Here is a 14,425-nt window from a genome sequence, read left to right on the forward strand (position 1 = left end):
ACATTTCATGCTGGGTGGGAATTGTTGGTATGCATGGCATACTCCAAGTTTTAAGTTAAAACATGATAAAACGAGTTAAACATTTTTTTTACATTTAACCTCAACAACAATGACAGCGAGAGCTCTGAAGAGTTCTCTTTAAAATATTTTAGGAAGCTCCACAGCAGAGTGTGCTGTTTGTATCAATGCTAGACTGACCTCCGCTGGAAGAATGAGAGACACTCTGTAAATAATTATTTTTAGATATATATTTTTTGGTTAAAATCACTAAGAGATCATGTTACTTGTTAATGTATTATATGGTGCGTGTTTAAAGCCATAGCACATAAACAGTATTTTAAATCTTTTCTACATTAGGGTACTAATCCTGACTAATAAACGTGTAAATGATGATTTGCATTCATATAACTGCTGTTACAAAAAATTGTTGGAGTTTGTATTATGATAATTTAGTTGCACTTAATCTCTGTATTTGCTTGTAATGATTGCACATACTGTAGCAAGCTTATTGTTAAGAAAACGCCTTTGTTATTAGAGTATTTGCAACAGCTAAGTTGTGTTTGAGTTTTTATCCCAAAATGACCTTCAATCCTCAGGTTTTGAGTAGCTGTGCCTGTACTGCTGCAGGTTTAACACATATTTCAACACATTTTGGCCTTTGCACACACAAATAGAGCCAGAAAGAGTACACAGTTGTAAAGTACTTCCAGTGTTTGTTGATCATCAACGAGTGTGTGTCTGTCTGAAATCACAAGGCCCGACAACAATGGTTAACCAGTGCAAGGCTTTGGTTGTTACTGAGTGTTAGCACGGTGCGTTTAAATGCAAAACTATAAAAAAAAAAACAACCGAAAACAGAATGTACCCAACTGTCTGCACAACTCAAACAAACTTTGATTTGAACAAAAGCTGATTTAGCCTATATTTTTTGAAGATCCAAAGACAGATTAGAAATATCTTACTATTCAGTTGTTACTCATAAAAAAAAATTGGCATTTCCGTATCAATGATAACTGGAACTATAATTTTACACTAAATCCCATTTATCTCTAGTGACACAAAATATGTCCTTATATGACATTTTCACCTCTACACGTGACTAATAATACTGTGTGTGTTGTGGAGAAAGTGTATGAAATACAAAGTGTCCTGTGAGGCTCTAATAACGTTCTTCTGCCCTCACTGCACAGTAACACTTGCGGTTTGCCTTTGAAATTTTGACTTGAAGCAAATGGGAAACTGTAAAAACAGTATTGGACAGCAAATTCAATGATGACAATATAAGAGACCAATGACCAAAGGTGTAAAATGAATAAGAATGGTAACAAGGAAACCAAATTCCCAAAAGTATAGACCGCATACCTGTCAAATTAGTCTAGTATACATCCACATAAAGTGCACAAGACTAAAAGTTAAAAAAGAGTAAAAGATACACAACAGTTATACCAACAGAAGTTCAACAGGAAAGGCTCAGTAAAGAGCCTAAATGCAGCCAGACAGCTACATATTCGTACAACTTCAGCAGATGAATGTTAAAAATAAAACAAAAAAAATCTTGTAGTGTCAAACACATTTTGAAATGGAGGAGGGCAATTTCTAAATAGTGTGAGTGGTTGTTGGCTGAAACAAACAATACAAATTGCATATTTCCAAATTGTATGTCACTGAAAAAGTGTGACCTGTGTCACATTGTGTGTGTGTGTGTGTGTGTGTGTGTGTGTGTGTGTGTGTGTGTGTGTGTGTGTGTGTGTGTGTTTGCATCATGCCTCCCCATATGATTTTGTGTCATGTTTGGTTTACATGGAGAAGAGTCATCAGTTTTAATTTCCCACGTGGGAACCACAAATATCAACATGACTGACTGTTCTGAGAAGTTCCTCTTCTAACCTTCACAGTCAATGAACAGAACACTTCCCAACCCTGTTTTTTCTTAAACTCATATTGTTATAGAGAGAATGCAGTTCCTCATAGAGAATATTATTATACCTGTCAGGTAAGAACTGTTATTTATTTTCTATCTATCTATCTATCTATCTATCTATCTAATCTTATAATGGCTATGTAACGGTATGTGGTTTATATATACAGTACAACGTTTTTTTATTCTTAAATGTATCCACTGTAGGACGTACATAATTGGCAATTGCATTTTGAAGTAAATTAGGCTAGGTACTCATAATTTCCCATTATTGTGGTTTACAGAGATCAGTTAGATGTGGAAGATTATCTTTCGCAGAATTGATCCTACTCTCCTTTCCCCATCCTTCATTTTTTGGTGTTTAGTTACATGTTTGACACTTTGGGAAAGAAGTTTATTTGCTTTCTTGACGAGTTACATGAGAAAAATGTCAAATTTTGGTTTTACAGTGAAGATACTGCACAGAAGAGTTGGGCAGATCGATTATTGTAGCTGTTTTTTTTAAAGATTATTTTTTGGGCTTTTTCCACCTTTAATTTTTGACAGGACAGCTAGGTGAGAAAGGGACATGCAGGAAATCGTCACAGGTCGGACTGAAACCCTGGACCTCTGCGTCGAGGCATAAACCTCTCAGTATATGTGCGCCTGCTCTACCCACTGACCCAACCCCGGCCACATTGTAGCTGTTGTTTGACTGTTTATGGACAGATTAAAAAAAATGGTTACATTTACAGATGTTGATAAGTACGGAAGCTGAGAAGGGTCATCCTTGCAATTTTTTTTTTAATGCTGTTACCCCAAGATCACAATCTTTTGTTTCTTTTTATTACTCATATTGGTTATCAGAAGTCAGATCGAGCTGATGGTGACGGACTCGATTGATGATAAACGTGTGACAACCCATGTGACGACATCTGGTTTTCAAAAATAAAATGCTAAAAAAGGGTATAAACATCCATGGAAAATGAGATTACTTGAATTACATTCACAAGAAGTATAAAACACATTAACACGAGATGAGATCAATAACTCTTTATCACGAGATAACGGCATTTAAAAATCCGACTGCACCTTGGCTAAGAAGATGATGGTAATAAAATAAATGTGGCACTTTGTAGTTTTGGCTTATTTAAAGCTAATGTACTTCTTCTGTATGATTCTTGCTGTTCAGGCAGATTACTTTTAACCTTTGGACAGGCTAACTGTTTTCCCTGTTTCCAGTCGTTATGCTAAGATAAGCTAAGCTAACAGTCTGCTGGCTGATGTAGTTTACATTCAATGGATATAGGAAAGGTTTTAATTTATAACTTTCAATTAATCTGACTCTCGGGCAAGAAAGCAAATATTTCCAACTTCAACTTTGTTTAGGTTGTGTTTTCTCTCCTCAGGAACAGAGCAGGATCCTGCAGACAGGTTTTAAAATGTGTCCTGCTTTACCTGTGGGATGTTTACTCTGCACCTGCACCTGTCTGCAGAGACGTCCTGACTCTGCTGTCTCTCTGTGTCACACTCGCCATCATCACTGGCGGCCTGCTTCATCACTGGCTGTCAACGACTCTGAAATACAACCATGAAGCATCCATTCAGACTGCCTGCATCTACAGTGTGGCCATATTTCTGGCCTCGTTCCTGTGTCACCCTCTGCGCTGTGTGCTGACCATGACTCTGCCGACAGTCTGCACCAAACAGGGACGCAAACTCCTCATCACAGCCTCCGTCATGATTGTAGTTTTGAACGTCATTCCTAATATTTCAGTGAACGTAGGGGCGGTCGCTCGCATCCTGAAGTGCACCGCTGAGGGTTTCACAAAGACTTTATTAAACTCATCTGAACCTTTGAACAAAGCAAAGAGGGACCTTGTTGAGGAAACCATCAAAGCGAGAAGGGAAGACTTGAGCATTGTCACCAACTTGAGGAAGTTAGATCACTTTACACATGTTGATGTGTCAGAAGTCAAAAGCAGGTTCACTAAGATGATTGCACAGATAGAGGTCAACTTCTCACATGCCAGGGGCCTGCTGAAATATTACAAACTGTTGTCAAACCGGATCCTTGCTGCCATTTTTGTTGCTTTACTAATCTTTGAATCTGCTCGCTACTTAAAATCTTATCTGGCATCAGTTCAGTTTGATAACGGCTACATCTCCAAAGAGCTTCATCAAAAAGTGACTCATGCTGCTAAAAATAAAACTCATCCCACAAGCTGCAACATAACAAGTCAGGAATGTACCTCCTGTTTCATATCACTGGTTGTGGTAACATTATATTTCATTGCAATAACTTTATTAGTATCTTTGGATCATGTTGTGTATCATATAGTTCAGGCGATTGTGCCATGGATACTGGACTTTCCACCGACATCTGCCAGCATAAGTGTCAATTATAAGGTAAGACATTACTGCAGTTCCTTTTATTCTACCTGCAGTATTTGCTTCCTCACTTTTAAGGTTTTGCTCTTTTTTTAATCTCCTGCCAGGTTCAGTTGTTCCCCCCTGCCTTTTGTATCATCCCACAATCCTGTGTCACACAGGAGCTCACAAACTTCCACCGGGATTACAAGTGGACTTTCAACCCCGAGCCATCGCTCTGTGATGTGACAACTTCAGCTCCGAACCTGGGAGTCACACTCCTGCTAGGATGTCTCTGGCTGATGAGCTACTCTCTGGTGTTCCTCGAGGTTTACGCCAGACGGCTGCGCAGGAAAATCTCTGCGTCTTTTTTCAGAGAGCAGGAGGAGAGGAGAATAGTTTACTTGATGAAGAAAGTACAAGAGAAGCAGAGTAGAAAAGAGCAAAAAGAGACTATTTGTGTTGAGGTTAGGTGAATGGTTACAGGACAATGATTTGTTTGTCAATTTTTTCTAAAGATGTTTTTATCCATGCTAACTGCTTTGCTCTAGGGATGGCAACGTTGGTGTGTCGGTCCACCACTTCAGGCTGTTCTCATGAACTATTCGTACATATAGCTTCAAAAAGTAATGCACTGTAATCTGTGTGTATTCCACGTATTTATTAGTGTAAACCCCACATTGATGTTTACTGTAAGGCAGGCCCCTCTACTGTCTGTAGTAATAATAACCAAAACACCTAGTATGGGACTGTATATCGTATGGATGAGGTAGAGGTGGTGGATTGGTAGCCTGGTCCTACCAGACTCTGGTACATTTCATTTGTACAGAGAGTCTGGCCACTCTCCATTGACAAGTGTTAACTTCCATGAAGGCGGGTACTCTGTTGAAGTTTAAAACTATTGGATCTGCCCAGAGCCACTCTGGATCTGCCATAACCAATCGCTAGCGTTCGTCTTAGCCAACTCTTTCACCACTAACGGAGCGAGATGGAAAATCAAACTTTTCCCGAACCCCGAGGGGAGGAGGGCCACAACATCATGGCCACCAACAAAACTCAGCAAAGATTGTTCTTTCTCAGGCTTTAACTTTTGGATATTCGGTTGCGTTGCCACAACGGACTGAATGGCTTCGCTCACATCTTTCTCCGCCGCCATTACGGAACTACAACTCAAACTAGCGCACAACCTCAACGTCATTGTTCTCAGCCACTCCCTCTGTTCGCTAATTGGACCGCCAAAAATTTGGCCGGAGAAAACCCAAGAATATATCGCAAACCCAGACGGAGTACTGAAGGAAAATGAAAATTGAGCGGAAGTACATAGGAGGGCGGAGCCAGGCTACTACTTGAGGGGACCGGTGTTTTAACCCAAACGAAAAACTTTTTTCTAATCTTAACTAGTTTTGGTGATAACCTTAAAATGTCGCATAGGCCTAACGGTGACCGGTTGTCATAATTTCAAAGATAGATAAAAAGATATCATTAGAATAGTTGTGCATACATTTTCGTACGAAATCAAACGAACCTGCGATGATGATAACACATTGACCACTTTGATATTTCAACTATTTGAACAATTATTTGATGGATTTCCATGATATTTTCTAGAGACATAGTTTGGTCCCCAGAGGATGAATTTTACTAACTTTGGTGATCCCCTGAATTTTTCTCTAGTCTCACCATGAGGTTGATATTTTGGGGTTTTATTGAAATGTCTCAACAATCACTGAGTGGATTGCCATGGAATTTGGTATAGACATTCATGGTGCCCAGAGGACAACTCCTCATGACTGGTTGTACCCTGACTTGTCATGTAGCACCACCAGCATGTCAAAGGTTTCACTTGTCCAGTGTAATCTCAACATCCACTTGATGCATGGGCACAAAAATGAGTACAGAGATTCATGGCTCCTACACACTGTAGCCTATCTAATGATCCCCAGACTTTCCCTCTAGTGCAGAGGTTGACATTTGTGGTTTTGAGTGAAATGTCTCAACAAATAACCGATGGATTGCCAGTAAATTTAGTGCAAACATTCATGTCCACCTCAGGATGAATTGTAATAACTCTGCTCATATCTTAGCTTTTAATCTAGCGCCATCATCAGGTCAAAATTTCATTATCCAATACTTTACGACCAAATACCTGCAGATCTAATGACATTCCTATCAGCTTCAGTTGTACTTTGTGTTTATTGTTAATCAACATGCTAACAAATTATAGGATGACCATGGTCAAGATTCTGAGCATGTCAGCATGCTGATGTTAGCATTTACCTCAAACCACTGCTGGGCCTAAGTAGCCTCACAGAGCTGCTAGTGTGGCTGCATGTAGACTCTCTTAGTCTTCTTACCTACAGTAGGCTACAGTTTTTCTTTAAGGTTTGTAACACATCATTCTCCGCTCTTATGCTAAGAGTCTGATTTTGCAAAATATAAACTGATAGAGCATCCTGTGTAACAACACATTTTCCTGTGCAGGCATGTCGCCACTCAATGTGTCTTCTTAGGCGCTCACACTCAAACCTGATGTGGTTTTTATAGATGTACCACCACATCTGCTAACTTTGCATCCACGTGTGTGTTTGCCAGCATGGTAACAGGTTTTTTTTTTCACACAAATTTCAGAGAGCTCATATTTTACTGCATATTTTCTGTACTGTGTGTGCAATGTTGTTTTACCTCGTGTGTGGTTCAGTGTGAACCTGTTATTTCTTGTTTTGCTTCTTTTTTTTTTTTTACCCCTGAGCCCCACTAGATGTCACTATGGTGCTTTGGACAAATGAGAATAGAGAATAATACAGTACCTCCTGTCAGAAAATGAACAGCAATAGATTGGATCTTACAATGTTTTGAATATTTTATTGACCTAGATGATTTTTATAGATGAAATGAATCTGTTTCATGTGCACATCCAATAATTCACCGGCCTATTTTAATCAGTATGGCCTTACTAAAAAAAAATCACTTCCTTTGCAGGTCCTTCACATTTTATCAGTACGCTTCTGCTTAAAACTCCCATGAGCCTTCGGGAGTTTATTTTAAGACACCATCCCAGAATAATAATAGAATACCTCTTTATCATTTAGTCTATTTTTTTCTGACTTTTTGTCCACTCATGATTGTCTCAAAATTCATCAAATCTGTGTAAAGATGATAGACAGAAATGATAAATTATTCATGTATTTTGTGCTTACTATGTGTGTCACAGCTCTGGGCTTATTGTTGGAAAGGCAGTGAACTGAAAGATTATTAAAAATGCAAATCAAATGTAGCTCTTAACATCTAATTTTCTCATTTTCATTCTCTTTAAGTAGCGGGTGAAAAAATCTACTTTTTTACACTATCTGACAGTATCACACTGTACATGTTTGTTCCAGCTCTTCATTGAAGATTCTATACAATGTTTACATTAAGTTAAATAAGACTCAAATATTCGAGATATCTTACATTTGATAAACATTACCCTAAAATGTAGCCTAGCATGTTTTGATACCTTTCTCAACTGGAACTAAAAATAAATGTCTGTGGGATTGTCGAGCAGTCTAACATTTGTTCATTTGTTCAGACGCCGTATAGGATGGACTTCTTAGCATGCAGCAGTTCAATCAAACAATTACCTGGAAAGAAACTGCTCTGCAGGATTATGTTTTCTTCTTCTGTGAAGCTGTTATCTATTCATTAGAGGAAGCCTGGCGGACTGAGTGCTTTGCGATTGGCAACTACTTGAAATAATAAAATTGCAAGCGTCTGTCATGCATTAGCATTCATACCGACAGTCTTGTCCACAGAAAGAGGTTTAAAGAATGATTTGTTTGAATCTATTTCCATAGCTGTGAGAAGGATTTTGTGAGTCGGATTTGATGTGTCTTAATGTTTTCAGCTATTGGGAGCAGGTTTTAAACAGTATCAGTATCTACCACATAGTGCCAGTGGCTGTGAAAGCATTCCTAAATGTGCCTCAAAGGAACAGCGAAAATCTTTATCTTATGATGTGTGTTCCTGTTTGTCCTTCAAGATACTTTTTGAATTCTACACTCCTGTATCTGTGCAAAACCAGAGTATCCAAAGATGTAAATTTGGTTTTTCACAGAAGAAGATGTTAACTAAATTATGTCTGCTATGGCAAAAAACAAAAGGTCTACTTCCTAATTAGTGCCATTTAAACTCAATGGCCGATCACTGCAGTGGATGATGTGTTAAATTGCAGGCTACCTCCTCTGTTCTTTTGATAATTATAGGATTTATGTCCACAGCCGTGGCCTCAATGGTTGACATGGCATTTTCAGCTTGGATGGGGAGGTGGAATTGATTTTTAAGTTGGTGGCTGTACAAGGCAGTGTGTTGCAGTGTGGATGTAATGGTGTGTGATGGCAAAGAGAGGGAGGGGTGCACTGGGAAATAGGGAGGGAGAGCAAGAGAGAGATAGGGAGACATATGTGGACGACTAGAGCGCCTCTGGAGAAAGACTAAGCATTCATTTGTGTTTCTTGGTTGATTGCACCTGCTACCACGCGAGAGTGAGAGCTGCCTTTTGCAAGTGATGGTAAGCTGCCCATTTTCTTCTCTTAAAAATATTTGTTTACTCTCCCACACTTTTATTTTCTTAACCTGAATCAACTATAAATGTTTAACAATTTATTTCTGCGTTATTTCTTTGGATATGGGAATATAAAGATGGAGGGTTATGTATTTTTTTCTAAGAGGATAGTCAGTCTTTTCTGGCTTTCTTCATTTGTTTAAAAAAAAAAAAAAAACGGATCAAACAGTCAACATAATGGCTTTAGTGTGGGCTTAACCTTTCCCTTCACAGTCAACTGGCTGATAGGAATATGTCCATTATGAGAAACACAGGATACACATCTTTATGGATGTTAGTGATTAACAGAAAGTTAAATAATGTTGACTTATATTAAGATTTAAATTTAACCTTTTATTTATATCTCTTTATTTTAAACTAGAGTGGCTGAACTATTAATAATTTGGTGATGTTTGCTGATTCCTGTTATTTCATTAATATATTAAACCTGCAACGACAGATTTTTTTTTTTTGCCATTTGGGGGCAGTGGAAACAAGTTGTGAACACGACATTGACATATCCACTTTTGACTCACACCAGTTTTGATTGATATTCTCTGGATTGCACACAAACAAACATCTGGGCCCCGCCCTACCATTTTCTTACAGTCCCTATCTATTGTTTCTCTCACGTTTCTGCATTTAGGCTTCTTGTTTTGTGTCTCTGGAGTTCAACTGAGTTGTGGCCGCAGGACCTAAACACAATGGAGAACAACACAACCATCTTTCGGGAAGTCGCTCAAGTTGTAAATCGGACAGAAATACCTCTGAACCCTCTTGAAGAGCAGGCCATTACAATATTTTTGACAATGCTCATCTGTGTAGTAGGGATTGCTGGGAACATCATGGTGGTGCTGGTTGTGCTGCGCACCAAACACATGGTGACCCCGACTAACTGCTACCTCGTCAGTCTGGCTGTCGCAGACCTCATCGTGCTCCTGGCTGCAGGGCTGCCTAACATCTCTGATGTTGTAGCCTTCTGGATATATGGATACACAGGATGCTTGTGTATAACTTATCTTCAGTACCTGGGCATCAACGTGTCGTCTTGCTCCATCACGGCCTTCACCATCGAACGATACATCGCAATTTGTCACTCCATAAAGGCTCAATTCATATGCACCGTTTCCCGGGCCAAGAGGATCATAGCTGCAGTCTGGGTCTTCACCTCCCTCTACTGCATTATGTGGTTCTTCTTAGTGGACACGGAAGAAACCGTCTACACCAACGGAGTGGTGGTCACTTGTGGCTACCGTGTCTCCAGGAGCTTGTACATGCCGATCTATTTCTTGGACTTCACTTTGTTCTATGTGATCCCCCTTATTGTGGCCATGGTGCTGTACGGGCTCATCGCCAGGATTTTGTTCATGAGCCCCCTGCCCTCGCATTTGAACGACAGAGCCGGAGGAAGCTCAGTTCACCAGGGTCACTCTAACACCACTAACAAGGCCAACAAGGGTGCGGTCTCTGCAAGGAAACAGGTACTGAATTGGCTGACACACAGTATAGAGCAGGGGTCTTTAACGTTTTTTGGGGTGGTGATGGTGCAGTGGATATGATACATGCCTTTGGTGTGGGAGACCTGGGTTTGAATCCCACTGCAATACATCAACCAATGTGTCCCTGAGCAAGACACTTAACCCTTAGTTGCTCCAGAGGTGTGCAGCCTCTGACATATATAGCAATTGTATGTCGCTTTGGATAAAAGCATCAGCTAAATGACATGTAATGTTTTTTAGGCCAGGGATCCCTTAGCTCAAAGATAGACTGAGTAGGGACCCCCTACTGCATATATTGTAAACAATTGAGTTGCATATTAAACTGGGCCGAATGGACGAATATAAATGGTAATTATTTATATATCGTGTTTTAACCGTAAACATACATGTGGAAGGCACAGTGAATCTTTAAGCCTAACTCTATAGCTGCCATAGTGGCTACCTTACCTATAGTAAGCTTATCTTCAATATGTAATTTTTATTTTTTTATTTTTTACAAATAGGCCAATATATCTTTGCTATTAATATTTTAGATGCATATCAATGTATATTTTCAGACATATTTAAATTTTTGAAAAAAGAATATATTTTTAAAGATAATTTGGCGGCCCCCCTGCATTAACTCTGAGGACCCCCTAGGGGTCACGGATCCCCTGTTGAAGATCTCTGGTATAGAAAAAAAAATCCACCTTTATTAGAAAATATTAAAATCTCATGAATAGTTTCTGATTAAGAAATCTCTTTTTAGCCAAACCAAAAATATATAGTTTAGGTCAGGATTTTCCAAAATGTGATTGTTCCCTTAAATTTATAATTTGTTATCTTGGTCAAAATTGAAATATCTCAACAACTATTGGATGGTTTGTAGACGTTCATTGTTCTCAGAGGATGAATCCTACTGACTTTGGTGATCCCTGATTTTCCATCTAGCGCCACCATGAGGATGACATTTGTGTTTTTGAGTAAAATGTCTTGACAACTATTGGATAGGTTGCCATGACATTTGATACAGACATTTATGGTTCTCAGACGATGACTTTAGTGGTCCCCTGACTTTGTGGTTGAGATTTGTAGTTTTGAGTAAAATGTCTCTCTTCACACAACTATTTATCTCACTATAGATGTGTACAAACAAGTGCAACACTATTCATGTCTTTCAGAAGAAAGTGACTGAAAGTGTTCACCGTTATCCCCATATTTAGAGGTGCAGTAGGTAAGACTAACTTTCTGTCATATTTGTTGAAACTGACCCTATGTTCGAGTAGAACTACATGAAGCAGGTAATTAAAAAAAAAATCTGGCTCCTCTGGCACCACCTACAGCCTGTAATGCAATTTGCAAAAACCCACCGCTCCCTATTCAGATGCACCAATCAGGGCCAGGGGGTTGTCAATCACTGCTCATGCACACTCATTCATTCTCCCTTGTGGGGGGAGGGGCTTAGGAGACCGTATTGGGCTTTAGCAGAAAGGGGGGAGGGACTGAGAAGTTGTCGATGTTCAAATTTTTTGGATAAGTCCTGGATATTCACAATCCTACCTACGGCACCTTTAAACAATTAATGCACCTCCATCCTCTCTATGAAGACCACCTTTTCACACAACCCTCATGTGTGGTCGTTCAGAAAAGAGCAATAGGCCCTTCCGCTGTAGCATGACCTGGCATTGTTGCATGTTAGCATGCTGACTTTAGCATTTAGAACAACTGTCCATAGGTACAGCCTCACAGAGCTACTAGCATAGCTACAGACTCATGTTATTAGACATCTTCTACAATACTGACATGATGTCAAAACAGCATGCCTGTGATTATAGTTATAACTCTTCCTCATTATTGCCACATAATTACATTACTTTTGTTCCTTGTTTCCTTGCACATCTGTCTGTCTCTCTGCATCAACAGATAACAAAGATGCTGGCTGTGGTGGTCATCCTCTTCGCCTTGCTTTGGATGCCTTACCGAACACTGGTGGTGGTCAACTCCTTTATCGACCCGCCTTACCACAACACCTGGTTCCTGCTCTTCTGCCGTATGTGCATCTACACCAACAGTGCCGTCAACCCCATCATTTACAACCTCATGTCTCAGAAGTTTCGCGTCGCATTCAAAAAGCTCTGCAAGTGCAACTGGCGACACAAGGAGAAGGCAGCAGAGTATAATGTGCCAATGTATTACAGCGTGATAAAGGATTCTTCCCATGAGAGCAATGAGCTGGTCACAGAGCAGGAGGAAGTGAGTCAAACCAACAAAAGGCTCAACCAAACGGAAGATGACGCAAGCACTCTCAGCATTTCTTAATGAAGGCTTTGATGAGTTTGTTGGCTCTATTAGGATAAGGGCATTATTTGTGTTTAAGATTGCTGTCAGTTCCACCAGTTCCATTATTTACTGACACTGAGATCTGTAGACATTTTAGTTTTAGCAGTGACACAGGTTGAATTTGTGGTGTAGTAAGCTAGTTGTGGTACTTTTGCATCAGTATTTTAACTGTAAACACAGTATGTGAGACCAGGCTTTCGTGTATTTCACACTGCTTAGTGGGACATAAAGTGCATCATAATGTGCATTGCCATTGCACAAAAATGACTCACTATTTTAATGCACATACAAATAGAATGACTAGGAAAGATGGACATTTTTTGTGACGTGTTAGATGCATTTTTGTACATAATTTGAGTTTCCAGACTTTATGTTGACTAGTTTTGACTAGTACCAGTACTTGTTACGTATGTGCAACACTGACCTATAAAATTATCAGCATAATACGTCTGATAACAATTGCACTTGTCCTTTTCATTGTGACACTCTCTGGCTGTAGTGTACTCAGATAGACCACACTCTTTGACAGCACTTATGATCACAGTCCAGATTTTTCCTTTTTTTTTTTTTTTAAACCCCACTTAATATTAATAATACAGACAACAACAACAGAGAGTGTGAGAGAGTGTAACTGCACTGTATGTTTCTGTCTGTGGCCCTGAATGCATCACATCCAACTTGTAGCTACCAAACTATTTTGGAATTTAATCAAAAAGGTTAATTGGTGAATGTCATCTGCAGACTTTCACCTGCCAAGCTATTATCAACACTTTGGTGGAAATACCTCAACAACTGTTGTATTGACTTTCATGAAATTTTGGACTAATATTCTTTGTTCCCAGATGATGACAGGCTTTGGTGATCTGACTTTTTCTCTAGCACCACCACAAGTCCATGAGGTTGACATTTGTGGTTTGGAGTGATGTTGTCTTGACAACTGTATTGGCTGGCATAAACATTAGTTCAGACATTCATGTTCACTTCAGGATGAATTAGCAAATGTAAGGATGCTAACATGCTAAATTTAGATGTTGAACATGGCAGGCTACACTTTATGCCTGCTAAACATCAGCATTGTGAACGTGTTAGCATGCTGACATTAGCATTTTAGCTCAAAGTATCACTGTGCCTATAAGTACAGCTTCACTTAGTCTTATTTATTTATTCATTCATAAGCATCATGATCATACTGTATATAAGTCAACAGGATAGCTAACCAGAGGCCTGTTTCACAAAAGCAGAATTTATAAATCCAGGATAACTGATAAAGCGAGGCTTGACCTAGTCTAATCTGTTCATCCTGGCGTGGTGCGTTTCACGAAGGCCAAGCCAGGCTGAGGAGCGACTAGGTTGAGCCAGGCTGAAGTAATTCAGATAGATGCGCGTACACGGCTTTCCTCAAAAGACCGCGAGGTCGATCACAGATTTACTGATGCCAAAATGGAGAATACGCATTGTTCATACTTTATACAGAGTGGGCAGCAGCTTCTTGTAGAAGTATGATGACGTGAAACACATTATTTGTATAAAAAGAAAAGGAACACGGCCGCTGTAATGAAACAGCGAGAGAAAGCGTAGCAGCCGATCGCGGACCGACTGAATACATATATTAACTGACCACTGCTCTGAATTGAAACCGTCATAATCATTCCATTCAAAGATTAGGCTACTAATCATTTGCACAAATTAACAGTTGTAGTCTTTGCCTTAAAAGTAAGCAAAAGATAATGTTACTCAGGAAATTTACCACGAAGATCAATT

General features: G+C 39.5%; 2 protein-coding genes across 2 annotated transcripts; both read left to right on the forward strand.

The window, feature by feature from the left end:
* Positions 1 to 1,893: 1,893 nt before the first annotated feature.
* On the forward strand, positions 1,894 to 5,053 carry LOC116043540 (osteoclast stimulatory transmembrane protein). The gene is made up of 3 exons (XM_031290298.2): positions 1,894 to 1,993; positions 3,307 to 4,306; positions 4,396 to 5,053. Exons 1-3 carry the CDS (start codon positions 1,956 to 1,958, stop codon positions 4,741 to 4,743), a joined length of 1,386 nt encoding a protein of 461 aa, XP_031146158.1. The 5' UTR covers positions 1,894 to 1,955; the 3' UTR covers positions 4,744 to 5,053.
* A 3,398-nt stretch (positions 5,054 to 8,451) lies between these two features.
* LOC116043636 (thyrotropin-releasing hormone receptor-like) lies at positions 8,452 to 13,872 on the forward strand. The gene is made up of 3 exons (XM_031290471.2): positions 8,452 to 8,813; positions 9,493 to 10,327; positions 12,248 to 13,872. The coding sequence occupies exons 2-3, from the start codon at positions 9,551 to 9,553 to the stop codon at positions 12,641 to 12,643; spliced, it is 1,173 nt and encodes a 390-aa protein (XP_031146331.1). The 5' UTR covers positions 8,452 to 8,813; positions 9,493 to 9,550; the 3' UTR covers positions 12,644 to 13,872.
* The last annotated feature ends 553 nt before the right edge of the window (positions 13,873 to 14,425 follow it).

Source organism: Sander lucioperca, chromosome 12 (assembly GCF_008315115.2).
Source record: "Sander lucioperca isolate FBNREF2018 chromosome 12, SLUC_FBN_1.2, whole genome shotgun sequence".
NCBI classification, from domain to species: Eukaryota; Metazoa; Chordata; class Actinopteri; order Perciformes; family Percidae; genus Sander; species Sander lucioperca.